We start from the raw sequence: 20,246 nt of genomic DNA, 5'->3' as shown, positions 1-20,246 counted from the left end.
AAAAAAAAAAAAAAAAAAAAAAAAAACAAAAACGTTTTCTTGTATTTCTGTGTTGTTGTTTTTTTTTTAAAGCAAAAGTACTCCGGTGTAATTTCACCAACATTCCAGAACTTTCACTACAGTGGACTAAATCACTCCCTGACTGCTGTACATCCTGTCTCCTCAGCTTCCTGACAGGAGACAAAGAGCTCCTGGAGCTGTATGGCATGCTGCAGGGGGTACTTTCAGAAAAAGGGAGTTAAATACAAAATATTTGAGGGGCACTGGACCAGCCCTCTAAGAACACATACAGGTGCTCGTGCTCCTGAGCATCCGGATATACCCTGACTAAGGTACCTAAGTCCCTCCAACTCATCCTTAGCAGGTTGATATAGGGAACAGGTAGACTTTCCTGCCTGCTGAAGCCTTACTCTTGGCATCAGTGACCCAACACAGGACATGAGTTTGAACCCCAGAATCTATGATAGAAAAGTTGCCTTCTCGATTCTGCACAAGCCTTGTGGCATTTGTGTGTTCATAGTCATGTGTGCACCAATGTGCATGTGTGTCATTGCCCCCTCCCTGCCCAGCACATGCCCACATGCATGTGTGTTCGATTGCACTCACCTACACACACATACCCCCCCCCACACACACCAATAATAATAAAAATTTTTAAAAACAAACAACTTGTGTTAAGTCCTAGGTAAAATGTTAAGGCCTGGGTAAAACATTAAGACCTAGGTGACTGTGACCTGTCTAGGCCACCATTTTGTGCATTTGTGTGTAACAACTAATGTTCTAAGGAAGCTTTCTCATATGCCATTACTGCTGTTACTAGAATGTCCTGTGCTTTGATGTTCTTGGAAACCGATCACAACAGAATCGATTAGAACTGCTTTGTATGGTTAGCCACAATAAGTTTGGACACGAATCAACAACTCAGCAGCACTTCCTGCACCTGCGTATGAGCTTTTAAGGTTTCTTGCCTTTATAAGCTGTCCCTGGGATAGACCCCAACATAAGAGAGACTCCTGCACCAGTATAAGAAACTATTTGGAATTAGACTTCCATTGTGAGTAGGGGTCTAGTAAAGCTTAAGTTCTCAAGACCTCCCTAGGAACTGACATCCTGCTTGGCAGAAAGAGACATGTATGGGGGTAATAACATGCTGATTGGAAAGATAAGACATACATGTTAGGTAAGTCAAGTCCCTGCCACAGTTGAATACCCCAACCAATGGGAACAGGGTAAGTGTACAACAAAAACACATGTCTAAGGAAATCCCCCTACCCCCAAATACTGATTTGTGAAATAACTTGGCACAGATGTTTGTAGATTTTAGGCTTAAAATCCCTATAGGGTCTTAACTCAATGTCAAGGCCTGATTGGTCAGTCTTGGGGTGTGGCATTCAATAAACCATCCCTATTTGACTGAGATCAGTGCTTGAGTGGTTTGTGCGGTGATCCCCAGATCCAACACTTGTTAGACAGGGGGTGACAGCAAACTGGGGAGACTGAGGCAGGAGAGTAATATGTTTAAGGCTAGTCTGGACTGCAAAGTGAGATCCTGTCTTTAAAACAAGGCAAGAAGCGTGGGTTAGTACACACTTGTAATTCCAGCATGGGGACAGTATGTCTGGGAGGGTTAGGAATTTGAGCTCATTCTGGGACATATAGCTAGACCGAAGCTGGACTCCAGGATACCCTCTACAAACAAAAACAGTAATAAAAGATTTCAAATGAATTGGATGTGTGTATGGGTGTGTGTATACACGTGGAGGTTAGAAGTCAGCATCAGATGTCTTCCTAATTGCTCTCTGCCTTATTTTTTGAGGAAGGATGTTTACTGAACCTGCAGTTTACTGGATAGGCTAGACTGTCTGGGCAGCAAGCACAGGATCTTCCTAACTGGAATTACAAGTATGTGCTTCTGGGCCTTGTGTTTTTGTCTGTGGATTCTTGGGATTGAACTCAGATTCACATAAAGTACTGACAAGCACTTTCCTGACTAAGCCATCTCCCCAGGTCTGGCCGACCTCAAAATCAATTCTGCAGGTGAGGATGACCTTGAATTTGTGATCTTCTAGCCTCTACTTCCTGAGTCCTGGATTACAGTACTGTGCTGGAGATTGAACCCTGGGACTTTTGAGTATGCTAGGCAAGCACTCCACCAACTCAGCTACATTCCTAGACTGAAATTAGATTTAAATGTAAAACTCAAAGCTCAAAGCTAAAAACTATAGGGGCAGTGGTGGTGCATGCCCATGGTCCATTTAATCCCAGCACTCAGGAGGCAAAGGAAGGTGGATCTCTATGAGTTCCAGGCTAGCCTTGTCTACAGAGTGAGTTCCAAAACAGCCAGGACTACACAGAGAAACCCTGCTTTTAGGGGAAAAATATATAGAAGAAAAGATGGGATAAAGTCTTTGTGACCTAGGGTTAGACAAATGACAAAGCAAGTAACTTGAATTTTGTCAACATTGAAAACTCTTAGCCATATGATGGAAGACAATATTAGCAGGCTATATATCCAGCAAGTATCTTGTACATATAAAAATTTCAACATGAGTTCTTTATAAAATATACAAAAAACTCTCAAAACCCAATAGCAATAGCATCACAAGAAAGAAAACTCTTTTTAAAACTACCCTATTAAGGAGTGGAGAGATGGCTTAGCTGTTAAGGCCATTGGTTCTTCTTCCAGAAGTCCTAAGTTCAATTCCCAGCAACCATGGTGGCTCACAACCATCTATAAGAGGATCCAATTCCCTCCCCTGGCATGCAGGTGTGCTTGTAGACAGGGTACATGCAGACTCTCATATACATAAAATACATGAATAAATAAAAAAATTAAATCTCCTTTCAAATGTAAATTAGAAATTCTCAGCAAGGACTGGAGAGCTGGCTCAGCAGTAAACCACTGGCTGCTCTTCCAGAGGACAGGGACTCTGCTCCCAGCACTCACATGGCAGCTCACAACTGTCTGTAACTCCCATTTCAGGGGATCCAACACCCTCTTCTGGCCTCTGAAGGTGCCTGAACACATGTGGTGCACTTACATGCACACAAGCAAAACACTCACGTAAAATAAAAATAGACAAGTCTTTAAAAAACTTCTCAGTAAAAAGCCAGTGAAATTCCACTGCGGTCTTTAAGAATTATGCACCATGAATGACCCAGGAGGAGTATCCCAAGTCTGCAAGAGTTCAGAGCTGAAACACAATCAATACAACACACCATACTAATAGAACAAAAAAAAAAGCCCACAGGCGCTCCAGTCCTATTTTATTTCTTGAACATGTCATCTGAATCATAAAAAACATTTTGCAAAAATCTACCACCCTAAACTAGGTGTAGTGGTTCATACCTGTAAGTCCAAGCATTCAAGAGGCTGGGGCAGGAGGATTACAAGTTTGAGGGCAGTCTGGGCTGCCCAGGGAGACCCTGTCTGAAAATACTAAGATCTGGGAATGCGACTCGCTGGCAGAGTAGTTGTCTAGTCTGTCTGACGCTCTGGCCCTGGGTTCCATCCCCAACATGGGGGATGCAAGGGACAACTGGAAACATTATTTTAAAGATTTATTTCTGCATGTATACCTCCATGCCAGAAGAGGACATCAGATCACATTATAGATGGTTGCAAGCCATCGTGTGGTTGCTGGGAATTGAGCTCAGGACCTCTGAAAGAGCAGCCAGTGCTCTTAACCACTGAGCCAACTCTCCAGCACTCAAAACATTTTCTTACTCATCAGGACAACAGAATAAATGATGGAACTACGCAGGGTAGGCTGGAGACAGGTGGGGACCGAGGAAAGGCCTGAGATGGAGGAGGTGGGGGAGATGGCTAAGTTCTTAAAGTGGTGCTGCACATATCTGAGGACCAGTCTTGACTTCAGAGTCCCAGAAACCACATAAATACATGGAGATTGGCTGTGATTCCAGCCATGTAAAGCAGGGACAGGAGATTGCCGGAGCAAGCTGGCTAGTGAGACTAAGCACAGAGGCAAGCTGTGGGATTGACCAGGAGACCCTGACTCAGTGAACGAGGTGGAAGTGTGATGGAGGGCAATTCTTGACATCTGCCTTGGATCTCCATGTGTACAGGCATCCACGTGTATTCACACTCAAACATGTGTTCACACACATGTAAAACATGCATATATACTTGTGCACCATACACACCTGCGCACACACACTCGGTCTATAATGCTACAACCTCCTGGAGTTGTAATTTATCCAGACTGAGACAGGCCATGCTTACAACCTAGTGAGTCCCAGTCATCATTATAAAGCAGGTAGGAAGACCAAGGACATTATAAATGCAGTTTGGAAGACTCTTTGTAAAACTGATAGATGGGAAGCCACAGACGTCTGTAACTACTTTCTGGGGACTTTATTGGGTTCTTATATTTACCACCCATATCCTTTCCAACCCCCCAACACTGAATGGGAGAGAAAGGTTAGAGGGGAAAGTGGGGGGGGGTAGATCTCTTCTAGACTACTTCCTGCTGATTAGGGGCATTGAGTTCCTTGGGGCAAGTCCAGTCTTCCTTGTCAGGATATCCAATTTCTTCTTCTCTTCTCGTCTCTGCTCAGCAACAGGAACCGAGAGCAGCGGCCTCCACCTCTCTCAGGGCTCTGGCATCTTTACACCCTCTCAAGAGCTCCCAGAATTCCAAAAGTAAAATATCATCAGCTGGCAGAATCATGCCCCCGTCATAGTCAGTAGCTGTGGACAATCTGAAGCAGCCCCATATCAGACACCTGAGATGAAAACAAAAGCATAGTCATATAACATAACTAGGGGGAGCATGTTGTGGAAAAAAAAATAACTGTTGTTAAAGAAACCAAAAGCCCCGCTACAGAAGTCACCTTCACATTGGGAGGACTGAATCAAAGAGTTTAGTAATCTAAGTTGGCGAAATGTTTCCAGAAAAAAAAAAAACAACCGTCAAAGAGAGCACTGTTGAGCACACAGTCCTGTTTTGGGGGCCCAAGCCCCATTTCATTACTTGCTCAGGGGGCACATGACTTGATCTATGTGCTTCTGTGTGGGACTTCCTAAGGGTATCCTGGGTCATGGTGGAGCAGGTGCCTAGAACCCCGAGACTCTGCAGATTCTGGGTGGGATTCTGCGGCAGGAGTTTGGCGCCCCCCCAGAACCCAGGATCCTGAAAAGCAGTCACGGTCTCCATAGAGTCACATAGGCCAGGCTATAGGCCTCAGGCCCTAGGGATTTACATACTAATGAAGGCCAGAGGGCAGAGCAAATTAAACATGCCTCCCCCAGATCCTCCCCCAATCCTCCCCCTTTCTCCCTCCCTATATAACTCGGGACTGCCCTGAGTTTTGGGGGGTACGCCTAGATCCATCTATCACCTGCCATGACAATAAACCTTTTTGGAACCAAGGACTTCCTTGTGTTATTGGAGCCTGCTGCTGTCAAGGCCTCCAGGAAGCCCCTCTGGGGCCCCACCGCTGAGGCGGCCTTTTAAATGTTCCCCACACTTCTGGAGCATGTGGGAAAAAACAATGGACAGTGATCACCTTTGTCCCCCTGACTAAGGTAAGCAGACAGAGGAAGACAAAAGCTCCACAGCTGCCTGTCTACTTTATTTGGTCACCATCACGGTGATCAAGAATGAGACCAGGGTCATGTGTTTGTCCCTAAAGAGCAGTATGTTTAACCGTTAGCCACAGGCAAACAGGCTCTGGCCCCCCTTGCAAGGTATCCTCGTGCATATGAACTCTGAACACTGTGTAAGCATTGGGGAAATGCACGGATGTGGAAGACACAGGTGTGACCTTCCTGATAACTGGGGGCACAAGTTCTGTGGTCCCGGGACTGGTGCACTTCCTGTGCCAGGGTTTGGTCCCCCCTCACTCCCCAGCTCCATAGTGTTTTGAAGTGAACAGGGGGGTAAAGGGCAGACAGAAGGCATCCCTGTGATTGCTGGCCTCAGGAAGGGCACTGAATGGTGACTAGGAACTGTGAGGCTTCATAAGCCCACCTGAGCGATGCCTATTCTTTATCTGTAGGAGGGGTTGGAAGCAGCACTTGGTAAGAGAAGCCACTTGAACCCCTAGTTTTCAGGCCATCAGCACGTTTTTCAACACCTGTAAGTGACACACCTGTGTCTTCTGCTTCAAGGCTGTGTGACCCGGCACATTGCCGGACACTGCCAGCCAGCATGAGGGCTCTGTTCCATTCAGATCATTGGCACTGACTATCCCCAGCATGACTGAACCTTTGTATCTCCAACAACATGGCCCAGAATGTACTCTGGCTCAGTGTGGGCTGAGCCTGACATTCTCAAACAGGACCTGCAGGAGGCTGTGGCTTAATTCAAGACCAGACCTAGGACCAAGGACCTTGGCAGAGCCTTGATAGCTCATTCATAGGAAGTCTCCCACATGGTACTCAACACTTAGCCTGACCTTTATATTATCAGATAAAGTCTGGACTCTCCCACTTTATAAAATCTAAGTCATTGTAATCCATCACTAGTGGCTATCACGCAACTAGAACGCATGAGGTTTTGCTTTGCTCCTGGCTTCTCATGTGCATTGACAAAGCAATCTCTCGGGGGGCCATCTTTTTTGTTTGTTTGAGACAGGGTCACTTTTTGTAGCCCTGGCTGGCCTGAAATTCTCTATATAGACCAGGCTGGCCTCAAATTCATAAAGATTCTTCTGCTTCTCCCTTCTAAGTTCTGGGATTAGAAGCAAATGACACCAACTCTCAAAGTCTTCCTTTCTTTCTTTTTATATATGTGAATACACTGTAGCTGTCTTTAGACACACCAGAAAAGAGCATTGGATCCCATTACAGATGGTTGTGAGCCACCATGTAGTTGTTGGGAATTGAACTCAGGACCCCTGGAAGAGCAGTCCGTGCTCTTAACTGCTGAGCCATCTCTCCAGCCCCCTCAGAGTCTTTCTTAAGCCCTTTCAAAACACAACCTCAACCAGCTAGTCCATCCTCCTCTGACCTCAGTGTACAGGAGCTGCTGCAGGGCCACTGCCATGGTCCTAGTACCTCCCCCTGACCTGACCATCCATCTTCCTGATGAGGCCCTGTGCTCATCAGGAAACCTGGCTGGCAGAGGACTACCTCCTGCCTACTACCGTCCTTGTAGGTCACTGCTCACTTACCACCTGTCTTCTCCCTTCTGCTTATTTACTCAGGGATTTGATTTTAGTGTCACTTCTATGGTTCCATTGGTCAGAGCTGACATATGTTCCTCCCAGCCCCTGTAGTCCTGAGTATTGAACCTGGGCCTCATGCATACTAGGCAAACACTCTACCACTGAGCTGTGTCTGTGGCTCTAACACACACACACACACACACACACACACAGACACACACACATGCATGCACACATGCGCACACATATTTTATAGCAGCTTTATTTATAGTTGCCTGCACTTGGAAACAACGCAAATGTCCTTCACTGGGTGAATGGATAAACACACTGGTCCATTCAAACAGTGGAACATTGCTAAGCCCCAGATAGAACTGAACTACTGAGCCATGAAAAGATTCAAAGCAGATGTAAATGATTATTGCCAAATGAAAGAAGCCAGTGAGGGACTGGCAAGATGGCTCAGTGGGTAAAGGCCCCCCGGTGCTGCCAAACCTGCCCACCTGAGTTTGATCCCTGCAACCCACAAGGGAGGAGAAAGCCAAGCTCCACGGCCTTCCCTCTGACTTTCACGCACCCCTCCCCCCCATCCAACTACACACAGGTAAATGTAATTTCTGAAACTTAGAAGCCATCAGGAAAAGGATGCAAACTATGCTTCCAACACTGACACCAGAAAAGGCAGCACCATCAGATCAGTGAAGAGACCAGGAGTCTGCAGGCAGAAGGAACAAAGTCCCACAGGGACCGTTCAGGGCTGTGACCCTACTGTGTTTGATACTATGGAACTGAATCCATGCCAGTTTACATTGCCCAAGCCAAAAGAACGACAACCCCAAAGTGGCCCCTGGTGACAACTGCAGGGCTTTATGATACTGCTGTGATGGCAGTGGTGCAAGCCATTAGTCCCAGCACTTGGGACGCAGACACCGGTAGATCTCTGGGCGTTCAAGAACTCTGTGAGTTCTGCTCTACGGAGTGAGTTCAGAGAGTTTCCTAGGGCGTATGTGAGTGCGGTAAGGGAACTGAATCCCATGCTTTCAGTTCAGTTTTTCTGTAAACTGAAAACTGCTCTAGAACATGTCTTCTGATTGCTTTTAAAGCCTCACACAGCGAGTTGGGCATGGGGAGCTCATTTGACTATACTAGTGTAGCATGTGTGAGCCCCAAGTGCCCTTCCTAGCACCAGGTGAAACTAGGCATGTCAGCACACTCCTGTAATACCAGTACCCCAGAGGAACTGGCAGGAAGATGTGAGGCTCAAGGTTACCCTAAGCTATGTAACAACCTCCAAATTCCAGGCCAGCCTGGGGTACAGGAGACTTTGTCTCAAAATGCAAAGCAAAGAACTCTCAAGCTGCCAAACCCCTCCCACCGCCCAAATGCAAGCAGAGCTGGTCTTGGTGGTTCAGGCTTGCAATCTCTGCTTTTGAGAAAATAAAACAAGATGGTTGAGGGTTCCAGTCCAAGTCCAACTTGGGCTATATAGTAAGATCAAAGGCAGCCTGAGCTAAGTACTCTGTCTCCAAAAAAAACCAAACAATTCCCAGTAACAAAAACCAGGTGATTTTTGATCCAAGAGCTAGCTCCTAACAGTTGGCTTGGTGGGTTTGTAGTTTGATTTTAAGGACTATCTTTTTGGTTTGGGTTTCTGTGCTGGGTTGAACTCAGATCTTGGTACATGCTAGACAAGTGTTCTACCGCTAAGGTCCGGGATTTCAGGGATGAGGATGTTTTGCAAGACAATGTATTTGTCATTTCGGGTGCTAGGCTGCCCTTAAGGCGGTTCTCTGCATCTGTCCACCCTGCCCTGGCTTCTTCGGGAGCGCTAGGACACTGGTCTCCCTTTCCCCTCAGTCGTCCGTCCGCCTGCCCCTCCTAGGCTCCTCAAGACACCTACAGCCCCTTCCAGACAGGAGTGCGGTAGGGTCTTGGTCTAGGCTAGGCTCCAATAGGAGTTGAGGCCTCACAGTGCGGATCCCTCTGCCTGTCCTGAACTGCCACCCCCTGCCCCCTGTTCCCTATCTCTGGTCCCAGATGGAGATGTCCATTTCGCTACTTGGTAGCACTATCCCTCTACTCCCGCTCCCTTCCACCCCCCGCCCAGCCAGTTGAGGGGCGCCAACACGGCGGTAGGGACAGGAGATGGCCGGACGACAGCTGGGGGGGCGGCCCTGACCTTCCCGCAATCGATGGGGCGCGGCCGGCCGCGCGGAGCCGGGGCGGTGCCGGAGCCCCCCGCCTGCGGTTCGGGCAGCTATAAAGCGGTGGCGCGGGGCTCAGGCTGAAGTTGCAGCATTTATCCCACCCAGAGCCTGACCATGGAGCGTCCGCTGCCCACGCCGCTGCTACTGCTGCTGCTGCTCTCCAGTTCCGCCGCGCTCCCTGCACCTCCCAGGTGAGCAGGGTCCAGAATCCCGTTTCATCCCGGCCACGCCCACACTTCCATTTCTGACTCATATGGCTCCACCCCTCCCCAGGATCCCAAGACACTCAGACGGGACGTTCACCAGTGAGCTCAGCCGCTTGCAGGACAGTGCCAGGCTGCAGCGCCTGCTGCAGGGTCTGGTGGGGAAGCGCAGGTGAGCCAGCGCTAGGTAGAATTTTCCAGACTTGCTGGTATGGGGCAGGTCTGCCACATCTCAGTACACCACTAATTCTACTTTGGGCTTGGGGGTGGGGAGCAGTGAGCAGGACACAGAAAACATCCCAGAGAACAACCTGGTCCGGTCCAAGTCCTTAGAGGACCAGCTCTGCTTGCTATGGTCGAACACCCAGGCCCTACAGGATTGGTGAGCACTCCGCCCTCAGCTGGATTCCTAAAGTACCCTCGCCATGGAGGTGCCTGCACTCTGATGGTCAGTCACTAGTCCCCTCACCAGCTATCTCCCTCCACAGGCTTCTGCCCAGGCTGTCTCTGGATGAGTCCCTGTCTCTCTGGCTGCCTCCTGGACCAAGGCCTGCTGTCCACCGTTCAGAGTGGACTGAAACAACCAGGCAACCCAGATGAGGGAGGAAGGGGGGTCTCTAGGAATCTGGCTGGAGCAGGGGTTGATTGTCCTTGGCATCAATAAAGAAGGAATTTAGACCCTAGTCTTTTGGCTCATGGTGTGTGATATCTGATAAAATCGAGGTAGCCTCTGCTCTGTGAGCCTGGCAGGCATGGACAGATCCATCCATCTCAATCAGTGGCCAGGACCACACCCAGTTGCCCTTTAAACCTGGGAAGCCAGCTAGGGCATTTCTTATCTCTGGCATCAGCTGAACCCCTCTTTTCCCAGCTGAATTCCAGAGAGTCTCACCCTGCCCTGTGGTCCATTTAGCAAATTTTCCAGGGATCAGGCATTCCCTACCCTGGTCCAGCCGTGTGGTCAGGATAAATGAAGTGGTGAGGGGAGGCTCGGGCGGGCCAATAGGGGTTCCTTATGAGTGGGAGGACCTGAGTACATTCTGGCTCTACATGTCTGTTTGGTCACGGCCCAGCCCTGAGGCTTGGATGGTGATGTTATCTCCCAGTAGGCAGCTGTGGGACCACAGAAGGGTTCTGAGACAGTGCTTGGTCCTAACAGAGGCCTGGAGCCTCAGGAAGGTGTTTAAGCATCTAAAGCAGCCCTGAAAAGGCCCAGAGTGGTGAGGGCTATGCAGGCCCTTCCAACAGAACACCCCCTACCACCCTCCTGACCCCACCTAGGGGCTTCTTCCTATCTCTGAGAACTTGTAGGGGAGAGGAGAGGAGCCAAGAAAGATGGAAGCAGGTCTGATGGAGGCCTGTCCTCACCAGGACTCCTATCTTCCATCAGATACCGGCTCCCCAACCCCCCAGCTTCTAGCTGGGGCTGAAAAGTTCTATTTGCATCCTATCACCCACCAAGGCTCTGCCAGGCCCTACCCTGGAGGAACTGCTGTGTTTCTCAGACAGCAGGAGCATGCTGGGACACAGCCTTTTCCTTTGGGGATGGAAGCGGAATGGGAGGCAACCTGACGTAGCTCCAGGAATTTTGCTAAAGAACACTGAAGAGAAACAGACAAAGTCAGGGTGATGCTGATGTGAGCTACAGAAGATCCAAGACTAGTGGCTCAGCCCATATCCCTGTCCTTGCTCCCCGCTCCCCAGCTTTGCCCCCGCTCCCCACAACCCTGCCCCGCTCCCCAGACCTATGGGTCCATCCCCCTGCTTCAGCCCCCAGCCCTGACTCAGCCTCCTTAGATCTATGGCCCCAGAGTCTTGCCCTGGCTTCCCATGCCTATTCTCCTCTCCTATTTGTTCTCAAGTTTCTTACACCTGATGTGTAGTGCCTGTGGGTTGAGTCCCCAGCTAACTTCCTGGAAGTCCACGCTGAAATGTGACCTCATGTCCCCTGTTAGTGCCGGCCAGCGGGATCCCCCTTGGTAGAGGCCATCTGTAAAGGGTCATAAAATGAGGCGGTGCCTGGCAGGGGCGAAGGTCGCCAAGGCAGGAACTGTACCAGCCCTGGAACCAGGCAGGCTGGACCCTTCTTCCAGGTGACAGCTGCCAACATGGGGGCTCCGGCCCTCCTGTGGCCTCCCCTGCTGTTGCCATTGCTTACCGTGCTGCTTGGCCAACCTCTGCGGACCTTGGCCCAGGACCAGCCCCAGGGTATGTGTGGGGCAGGGGCAGGGTGGGTGGATGGCTGAGCTGGGGTGGGAGGAACCAACTTTTCCTTTGCAATTTTCTAGTCTGCGATGTGAACCGGACCTTATTTACAATCGAGGAAAACACTATTGTTTCTGAGCCACTGGTGAACATTACTGTCCCAAAAGACCAGCAGGTGGCCTTGGGATCGTCCACCCCTCCTTACGCCTTTAAGCTTGAGGGCAATCAGCTGTTTCTCAATGTGACTCCAGATTATGAGGTACAGGCTGTAGGCTGGATAGAATATGTCTTCATGGGGACATTCATGAGGATCCGCTCCCCTAACCTGGGGAAGATTCCGGGAAGGAGGGGCTGAGGGATGTGTATCCCCTGGTAGTGAGGAGCCTTCAGGCCCAGTGGTTGGTTGGCTGGTTGGTACTGAGGGGGAGGCCATAAGGGGACAAAGTTGCCAAATGCCCCCTCCACCCAGGATTTCCCACAGATGACGGGCACTGGAGCGGTGCCTGCTCTCCTGGCTGTACTCTCCTAATCCTAGAGAAGCATAGGTCTCTATGTGGCAAGTGACTCATAGGTCCCCTGGCTTCATCCTCAGAAAGACTCATTGCTGGTGGCAGTCCTGGAGTGTAAGAGAGGAGATAGTCTGGTAAGTTAACCCCATTATCTGACCACCCTTGCCTTCTGTCAGAGTACCCCAAGACCTCTCCTCCATGACCTTACCCCAGGGAGTCTGAACATCAGCTCTCTCTGGCCACTCCCATGCTCCTTTCAGCCTAGACTCTGCCCTGAGCTCCAGACTCGAACCCAGCTAACTTAGAGCCGTGTATTAAGTCAATACCCTGACACCCTAAGTCTGCCCCTCATCCCTCACCTAGGAGACACCTTCATCTGCCAGACACTTAGGCCACTTTTGATGTCAGCCCACCCAAGGTACACTGTTGGCATTGTTGGCTGTGCCTCAGTTAGAGTCAGACCTACTCTTCCTACCTCTAGTCCCACGGGGCCTTGGTCAACAGCTCTTCTTTCTGACTCTTCCTGCGGATCCATTTGCCATTCTTGTCCTCCCCCTCCTCTATCCCTTCCCCATGGAGTAACTCCCTAGAGAGTCATAACCACAACCCTGTGCAGCCTACACAGAAACTTCCACATTTTTTTTTTTTTACTGGAAGCCAAAGCTAAATGCACATCTGGGTGGGCAAAGCTAGGGTATACAGACTCTGAGCTGGTGTGCAAATTCATTTTGCTGCCTAACCCCCCTACTTTATTCTGCCCCCTACCCTATCCCATATACCGTATCCCTCAGCCTCCACCACAAGCCTTTTACTAAAGCAAGCTCGAAGGGATAACCACACCCCTGCTCCACCAGGAGCGGCTCACAGTCTGCACTCCTGCCCTGCACCACGACACGTTACCCACACACATTGTGGCCTAGGTCTCTAATAGATAAAAATAATTTAAAACAAAACAAAACTTATTTTTTAGGTATAGTTTAGTGGTAGAGTGCCTGACTAGTATGATTGAAGTCCTGGGCTCCACCTTCAACACACAAATATATTTCACACAAACACACAGACTGAGAGAGAGAGAGAGAGAGAGAGAGAGAGAGAGAGACAGAGAGAGAGAGAGACAGAGAGACAGAGAGATACACACACAGAGATAGAGACACAGAGAGAGATACACACACAGAGAGACAGAGAGACACAGAGAGACAGAGAGAGCCATGGCCTGACATCTGTCACCCCGGAGGAACAGCTTTCCCTCTCTGTCCTCAGCACCTGGCTGTGTTCATGTCTCCCTGGGTCTCAGGAAGGGCTCTCTCATGGGAGAGAGCTGCTTGATTTTAACCTGAAGGCCCCTTTCTCTGCTGTTCTCTTGGAGATCTGCTTTTGAAGCCATGAGATGCTGTCTTTCTTCTCCCTTTGATATTTTGCTGGTTGTGTCCCCAGGCTTGTCATTATTTCTCTTCAGCACATCCACCACACAAGTGCAGCCACACTCTGAAGCTTGTTTTTACAGTCTGAGTTCCTCCCAGAACAAGAGCTCACAGGACACCACATTGTTGATGCCACCAGTGTCTGTGGAATGAAAGGGAAAGAGTGACTGACTGACTGACTGAATGAATGAATGAATGAATGAATGGATAAGAAGAGGAAGGAATGAATGATGGAGCATCAGAGCATTGTTCCTCAGCCAGGGGCTGACTTTGGTGACTTTGCTGCAGGTGACACAGCTCAGGGTGTCTGTGGCTGTCCTGGATGTCAATGACAATGAGCCAAAATTCCCCTTTACAATCAAGAAATATGATGTATCAGAGGTGAGTCCAGTCTGAACCAGTGCCGTCTTGAGTGTGGAGAAGGCGGAGGGACACAGGGTGTCTGGGGGACAACATCAGGGAGATCTATATACAGAAGCCACAGCATGGCTGGACCACCCTCCTCCTCTCCACCCCCAGGACACCAAAGTGAATACAATCATCATCCCTGAGACAGAGCTGAAGGCTACAGATGCTGACAAAGATGACATCCTAGTCTACACTCTGCAGGAAGTGACCCCTGTCAGTGCTTCCCCATCCCCACTCCTTATTGACACCCCACCCCCACCCTTTCTGATGCCTTCAAGCCTCAGTTCCTCCACCTTCCAGAGTCCCACCTCCTTCCTCTCCACAGAATGCCAACAAATTCTTCTCCCTGGTGAGCGTAACCTCCCCTGCTCTGAAGTTAGACCAGACCCTGGATTTCTACAAGAATCAGAACATGACCTTCGAGCTGCTGGTCCGGGTAAGCAGATTACATCTTCCTAAGTCCTGGATGTTTTAGGTCCTGTCCAAGTTGGGCCTGACCTATCAGGGACTGGCTGTTACTACAGGATACTTGGGAGGCGAATGCAAGTGTTAGCCACACGGCCAATGCCACCCTGGTCTTGAACGTGCTGCCGGCTGACCTACGGACCCCCTGGTTCCTGCCATGCTCCTATACAGATGGCTACTTCTGCATCCAGGCCCAGTACCGTGCGATTGTCCCCACGGGACACAAACTGGTAATGGGGAGTAAGAAGGCCCAGGGTCAGACTTGAATCTAGAGCCAAGTCAGAAAACAATTCAGGGTGGGGATCCAGTCATACATGGTCCCGGGCTCCCGGAGAGGCTTGCAGACAATTCCGTGATTTGTGAAACAAACATGGACGAGCAATCAATCAATCATCAATCATCAATCAATCATTAACCATCCTTCCCAGCCAGGTGGGGGTGGGGCATTCAGACAAAGATCAGTGAGGAGTGTGGACTCTTAAGATGTCAGCTGGGATGTGAGAACTTTAGGGGCCGGGCTGATGCTAATAAGGGACCACTAAGTCCTTGCCAGCTGACAGTCTCCTCTGAGGCCAGCGGTGCCACTGGGCAGGTGGGGCCCGCCAAGGACACCACAGCCTCCGCTGTGCAGAGAGGCATGCACTGAGGCTGCAAGTCTTCCTTCTTAAGTTCTTGTCGCCACTGAATCCTTCTGTGGCTGCAGCTCTGTCCCAAGCAGGCACCACCCCTCCCTCCAGGCTCCAATTCATATTTCAGAGCTTGAGGGACAACAAGAAAGTAGGAACTGGAGCTATTAAACCTCAAGGTGTCCCTATCCCTACAGCCATCCCCCCTCATCTTGAGTCCTGGTCCCATCTATGCTGTGGACGGAGATCAAGCCATTAACCAGCGTATCGTCTACAGCATTATATCAGGTGAGTGAGAGCTTAGCCCCACAGCACCTGGACCCCACAACAGAGGGACCAGACACCAAACTCCACCCCAAATTCTCCTAGGAAACACGGATGACACATTTATCATCAATGAAAACGATGGCAACCTCACGATGGCCAAAGACATCCCCAGCCCCATGATCTTCACCCTGCTGGTCAAGGTGGGTACCATTCCTAGATGGCAGATGGCTCTCCTGTGTCCCCAGCTGTGTCCCCAGCTGTAGTCTCAGATCCATTAAATCCCAACACCCATCTGTGCTTCCCCTGACTCCTCAGGCTGAACAGGCTGACAAGGCTCGATACTCAGTGACCCAGGCCATTGTGGAGGCTCGCAATGCCTCTGGGAGCCCACTCCAGTTCTCTCTGAGCCTGTACTATGGCACAGTGGTACTGGGTTCTGAGGCTGGCACAGCAGTGAAGGACAGGACCTTCCCTTCGGAGATCCTGAGGATTCAGGCTCAGTACCAAGGTTTCCCGGTATGCAGTCCCTTCCTGTTGACCTATGAACCCTATAAGCATACCTGGACCCTCTGGCCTCCTCTCTCTGTGTAGACTGCTTGGGGTGGAGAGTAGGGCACCAGGCCTAGGTCTCACTGTAGTCTCATCTAGGACCTCAACTCGGCTGTCACGTATCGAGTCACCAACTCCTCAGAATTCATGATGAATGAGGATATCATACTGACCACTGTGCCTATGGAGGAAGCGAGAACCATCCGTGTAGAGGTGGAGTGGGGATAAGGGGACCAAAGGTGTGGGGTAAAGAGGGACCCAAGAGGAACAAGTCCCTTTCCTGACCCAGGTAGAAGCTAGCAATTCTGTGACTAAGGACACAGCCACCGCTGCTGTTGAGATCCAGGTGTCAGAGCGGGAGCCGCCCACCACAGGTGAGCCCCCCAGGCCTCCCCAAGCAGGGTGGCTCCTCCTTTGGGGCAGGCATATCTGGACAGAGGCAAACCCAAGTTCTGTACATGCCACCACCAGAGTCCCCCACACCCCCAGAAGTTGGAGGAACAACTGGGCCTTCAAGTAACACCACTTTGGAAGCCCCCACGACCTCTGGGACCTCTCAAGGACCTGCCACAACCAACTCTGGGGGAAGTGCTGGCCCCTTCCCACCTGCAGGCACAACTCTAAGCCCACCCTCTTCTGCCTCATCTGTACCTGGGGGCTCCTCCACTCTTGGAATCAGCACCTCTCCCCAGACATCCATTCCTGGTGGGGCTTCAACACAGACCCCCAAACCAGGAACCTCCCAGCCAACAGCTCCTACTTCCACAAGTACCTCCCTCATGCCAAGCACATCCAGAACCAACCCAACACAGACCCCCAAACCAGGAACCTCCCAGCCAACAGCCCCTACTTCCAGAACTAGTACCTCCCTCATGCCAAGCACATCCAGAACCAACCCAACACAGACCCCCAAACCAGGAACCTCTCAGCCAATGGTCCCCATTCCAGGAGCCAGCACCTCTTCCCAGCCAGCCACACCTAGTGGCAGTTCAACACAGACCCCCAAGCCAGGACCCTCTCAGCCGACAGCTACTGGGCCCATCTCAGGTAGTCCAACACATTGCCCTGGGGTCACTGTCACCCTTAACTCAGACAGGAGTTCTAGGATGTGCTGTAGAAAAGGCTAACCTGACCTGGCCACACTGACCACCTCCAGGGAGTCTGTGTCCAGCTCTAGACAGATGGCCCCAAGAGGTCATAATAGGGTGAACTGAAGCAGGTATGCAGATGCAGAAGCAGATTTTGGAGCCAGTGAGTAATTCCCAGGAAAATCTGTATTTAGGGTCTCAGGCTAAGTAAGAGCACTACTCCAATAAGCAGGGAGATACGAGATAAAATTGAATATGTTATGGCTGTCAGTGTGTGTTAACAAATCCTTTTAATCCCAGCACTAGGGAGATAGTGAAAGGCAGATCTCTGTGAGTTCAGTCCAGTCTGGTCTACCCTGGTCTATGTAGGAATTTTAGTCCAACCACAGCTACAGGGAGAGAGAGAGAGAGAAAGAGAGAGAGAGAGAGAGAGAGAGAGAGAGAGAGAGAGAGAGAGAGAGAGAATTATGGCTGGATGTAGTGATACATGCCTGTGATACTGGAGACACTTAGGTAGGAGGATCACTTAAGCCTAGGAATTCAGGGCTAGCCTGGGCAACATACTGAGGCAGTGCTGCTAAAACAAAAACAAACAAACAAACAAACAAACAAACAAAAAATCCAGGGCTGGGGAGATGGCACACTTGGTAAAGTATTTATTTGCCTTCCAAGCACAAGGACCTGAATTTGGTCCCCAGAACCTACCTTAATCAGCTGAGCATGGCAATGTGCCCTTACAATGTCAGTGTTGGGAAGTCAGAGACAGGAAACTCTGGGGATCGCTGGCCAGAGAGTTTAGCCAGCTACAAGGCCAGCTGTAGACCAGTGAGAGACCCCAACTTACAAAGCAAGATGGGGACTGGCAAGATGGCTCAGCATCTTGCCTGACAACCTGAATTAGATCCCTGGGTCCTACACATGCAGAAAATTGACTTCTGCAAGTTTTTCTCTGACCACAACATGCACCATGACATTCAACACTAATACAAATACATAAATAAACTTCACACACACACACACACACACACACGCACACACACAGTTTCCACTGAAAGGTCTTTGTACTGGTCACTAAGCAGTACCTACTACCTTTGAGTGTGCATGGTCACAAGGGGGCCAGGCACTGCTAGCTGTCCCATTGGAGCCATCACCAGAGGCACCTTTACATGGCCAACTTCCGTAAGTGTCACTGAGCCCTGCTCTGGGTCTAAGTACAACATGTATTCAAAATTGTAGTCAAAGCCACATAAGACAAAGTTCACTACAACTGTCTACAGTGTGGCCCTTGAAGGCCATCCTGGTGAATCAGAGGCTGGTAGTCATGTTACCAGGGGCCTTGGTATCCCCAGGCAGGCTCCGTGGTGGAGTTAGTAGCACCCATTCTCAGAACCTCAAGTCTAGATGGTGGGCCAGGAGAAGCCTGTCTTGTTTTTATGTTACCCCAGCCTGGCCCAGGTTGGGAAGGGAAGTTCTTGGGAGTGTTCCAACAGTAAGTGGCCATGGTCTCTTTGACACCAGGAGGAGGCGAGCTGGGTGACGGCCAGAGATTTTCCACGGTGGACATGGCAGTGTTGGGTGGGGTGCTAGGTGCACTGCTGTTGCTGGCCCTCATCTGCTTGGTTATCCTGGTCCATAAGCACTACCGAAATCGGCTCACTTGCTGCTCTGGGAAGGCTTCGGTAAGGGCCTCTGCTTGGGTACTGGGCTAGGTACAGTAGAAAGGGGACTAACTCAGGGCCGAGGAGTCACGGAAAAAGGACCTGGAGGGAAGAGTGGAAACAGCTGGGGAAAACAGGGCTTTACAAGAGAAGGAAACAGAGGTAGGCTGGGATGGGTGTGGGGGTGGGGGCAGGGGGAGAGTGGGGGGCAAGCGGCGGGAGAAGGGTTCAGAAGGCACTAGGGGGAGTGGTATCACTGCGGCTGATGTCTTTGCCCTTACTCCACCATTAGGAGCCACAGCCAAATAGCTATGACAACCTGACCTTCCTCCCAGACAACAAGGCCAAGTGGTCGCCTGCCTCCAACCGGAAGCCAGAGCCGGGCCCTGAGCCTGCCCAGCCGCCCCTCCGGCCTCCTAGCCCCATGTCCTCCAGTCCCACGCCCCCCAGCTCCACGCCTCCTAGCCCTCAGCCCAAAGCTTCCGGGTCTCCTAAGACAGTCCAGGCTGGGGACAGTCCTTCAGCCGTGAGGTCTATCCTGACTAAGGAGCGGCGGCCGGAGGGGGAGGGCGGCTACAAGGCAGTGTGGTTCGGTAAGGACATCGGGGCAGAGGCTGACGTGGTGGTCCTCAACGAGCCCACCGCCGACGTGGACAGCGCCAGTGCCTCGGGAAGCGAAGGCAGCGATGATGATGACCCTAAGCAGAAGAAGAGTCTCCGCCTTGGCGCCGATGCTGACCACACTTACATCTAGCTCAGCACCCGGACTCTCCACCCCAAGCCACTCCCCTTTCCTCAGCTAATTAAAGTAGCACTTTCGAATTCCGGAGTCTTAAGGCGGGTGTGTGGGAACGAGAATGCCAAGGGTGTGAGCGGCCAGCTGCGGGCTGGGCTTCCGGGGGTGGGGGCGCTAGCCGCTGGAAAGTTCCCACTGTTGCCAAGGGGAAAGAGGGAGGTCTATCTTCCCCAAGATAGACAGTTTCGCTTGAGGGAGGGGAAGGAGCCAGAACTGTCCACTCCACAAGCACATTCATTTGGGAGAGGTGGTCTTTGGGACCTTCCTGAGGGTTACAGCCCGGCCGGGAGTGGTGGCTCACATAATCCCAGCATTTGGAAGGCAGAGGCAGGCGCATCTCTTTGAGTTTGAGGTTATTCTGGTCTCCATAGTGAGTTCCAGGGAAGGCAAAGCTATGTAGAGAAAGCATTTCTGAAGAAGGGGGTGGGGTGGGGGAAGGAAGGCTGCTTTGGCACTCTGCCCTACACAGGAAGTTTAGACATGAGGAATAGGGACCTACAGGTCATGTCAGTGAGTGGAGGGAAACCAGGGTTACAGAAGTTAGACAGCAGGAACTCCACAATCTGGGCTTCTTCTTGAACAGCAGTCATGGCCCGTTTTCTAATGACAAGTGACCCCGAATTCCTTTCCAAAAGTTTTTATTTCCTTCCAGTAGTTGAATACTTTTAAATTGGCAGTTTTAGGCATTTATACAATGTATCTTTCGGCTTTCATTT

General features: G+C 50.7%; 2 protein-coding genes across 5 annotated transcripts; both read left to right on the top strand.

Moving 5' to 3' along the window:
• The first annotated feature begins 8,970 nt into the window (after window positions 1–8,970).
• Sct (secretin) lies at window positions 8,971–10,220 on the top strand. Its single transcript, XM_028787029.1, has 5 exons — window positions 8,971–9,051; window positions 9,441–9,526; window positions 9,609–9,710; window positions 9,816–9,920; window positions 10,027–10,220. Exons 2-5 carry the CDS (start codon window positions 9,450–9,452, stop codon window positions 10,136–10,138), a joined length of 396 nt encoding a protein of 131 aa, XP_028642862.1. The 5' UTR covers window positions 8,971–9,051; window positions 9,441–9,449; the 3' UTR covers window positions 10,139–10,220.
• Window positions 10,221–11,584: 1,364 nt separating this feature from the next.
• Window positions 11,585–19,556, top strand: Cdhr5 (cadherin related family member 5). 4 transcript variants are annotated; one of them, XM_028786909.1, is made up of 16 exons: window positions 11,646–11,746; window positions 11,827–12,002; window positions 12,336–12,386; window positions 13,962–14,054; window positions 14,193–14,294; window positions 14,407–14,517; window positions 14,606–14,776; window positions 15,370–15,460; window positions 15,542–15,639; window positions 15,755–15,955; window positions 16,088–16,201; window positions 16,278–16,362; window positions 16,460–16,756; window positions 16,832–17,035; window positions 18,595–18,755; window positions 19,027–19,556. In XM_028786909.1, exons 1-16 carry the CDS (start codon window positions 11,647–11,649, stop codon window positions 19,486–19,488), a joined length of 2,517 nt encoding a protein of 838 aa, XP_028642742.1. In that variant the 5' UTR covers window position 11,646; the 3' UTR covers window positions 19,489–19,556. The 4 variants fall into 4 exon arrangements, with proteins under 4 accessions (XP_028642743.1, XP_028642744.1, XP_028642742.1 ...); XM_028786911.1 differs by having other exon boundaries at window positions 11,610–11,746; window positions 15,370–15,464; window positions 16,460–17,035; XM_028786908.1 differs by having other exon boundaries at window positions 16,460–17,035.
• Window positions 19,557–20,246: the final 690 nt, after the last annotated feature.

Source organism: Grammomys surdaster, unplaced genomic scaffold (genome assembly GCF_004785775.1).
Source record: "Grammomys surdaster isolate TR1022 unplaced genomic scaffold, NIH_TR_1.0 125603, whole genome shotgun sequence".
Taxonomy (NCBI): Eukaryota; Metazoa; Chordata; class Mammalia; order Rodentia; family Muridae; genus Grammomys; species Grammomys surdaster.
Note: the sequence above shows the minus strand (reverse complement) of the source record. Positions and strands in the feature narration are given on the sequence as shown.

What these genes read in the sequence shown, in the direction of transcription:
- Sct (XM_028787029.1), top strand. Translation starts at nt 9,450, where the DNA reads ATGGAGCGTCCGCTGCCCACGCCGCTGCTACTGCTGCTGCTGCTCTCC. An exon ending in GGTCTGGTGGGGAAGCGCAG is followed by an intron (nt 9,711 to 9,815) that starts GTGAGCCAGCGC and finishes GGTGGGGAGCAG; the next exon opens with TGAGCAGGACACAGAAAACA. An exon ending in ACCCAGGCCCTACAGGATTG is followed by an intron (nt 9,921 to 10,026) that starts GTGAGCACTCCG and finishes CTCCCTCCACAG; the next exon opens with GCTTCTGCCCAGGCTGTCTC.
- Cdhr5 (XM_028786908.1), top strand. Translation starts at nt 11,647, where the DNA reads ATGGGGGCTCCGGCCCTCCTGTGGCCTCCCCTGCTGTTGCCATTGCTT. An exon ending in ATGTGACTCCAGATTATGAG is followed by an intron (nt 12,003 to 12,335) that starts GTACAGGCTGTA and finishes CTTCATCCTCAG; the next exon opens with AAAGACTCATTGCTGGTGGC. An exon ending in GCGGGAGCCGCCCACCACAG is followed by an intron (nt 16,363 to 16,459) that starts GTGAGCCCCCCA and finishes TGCCACCACCAG; the next exon opens with AGTCCCCCACACCCCCAGAA.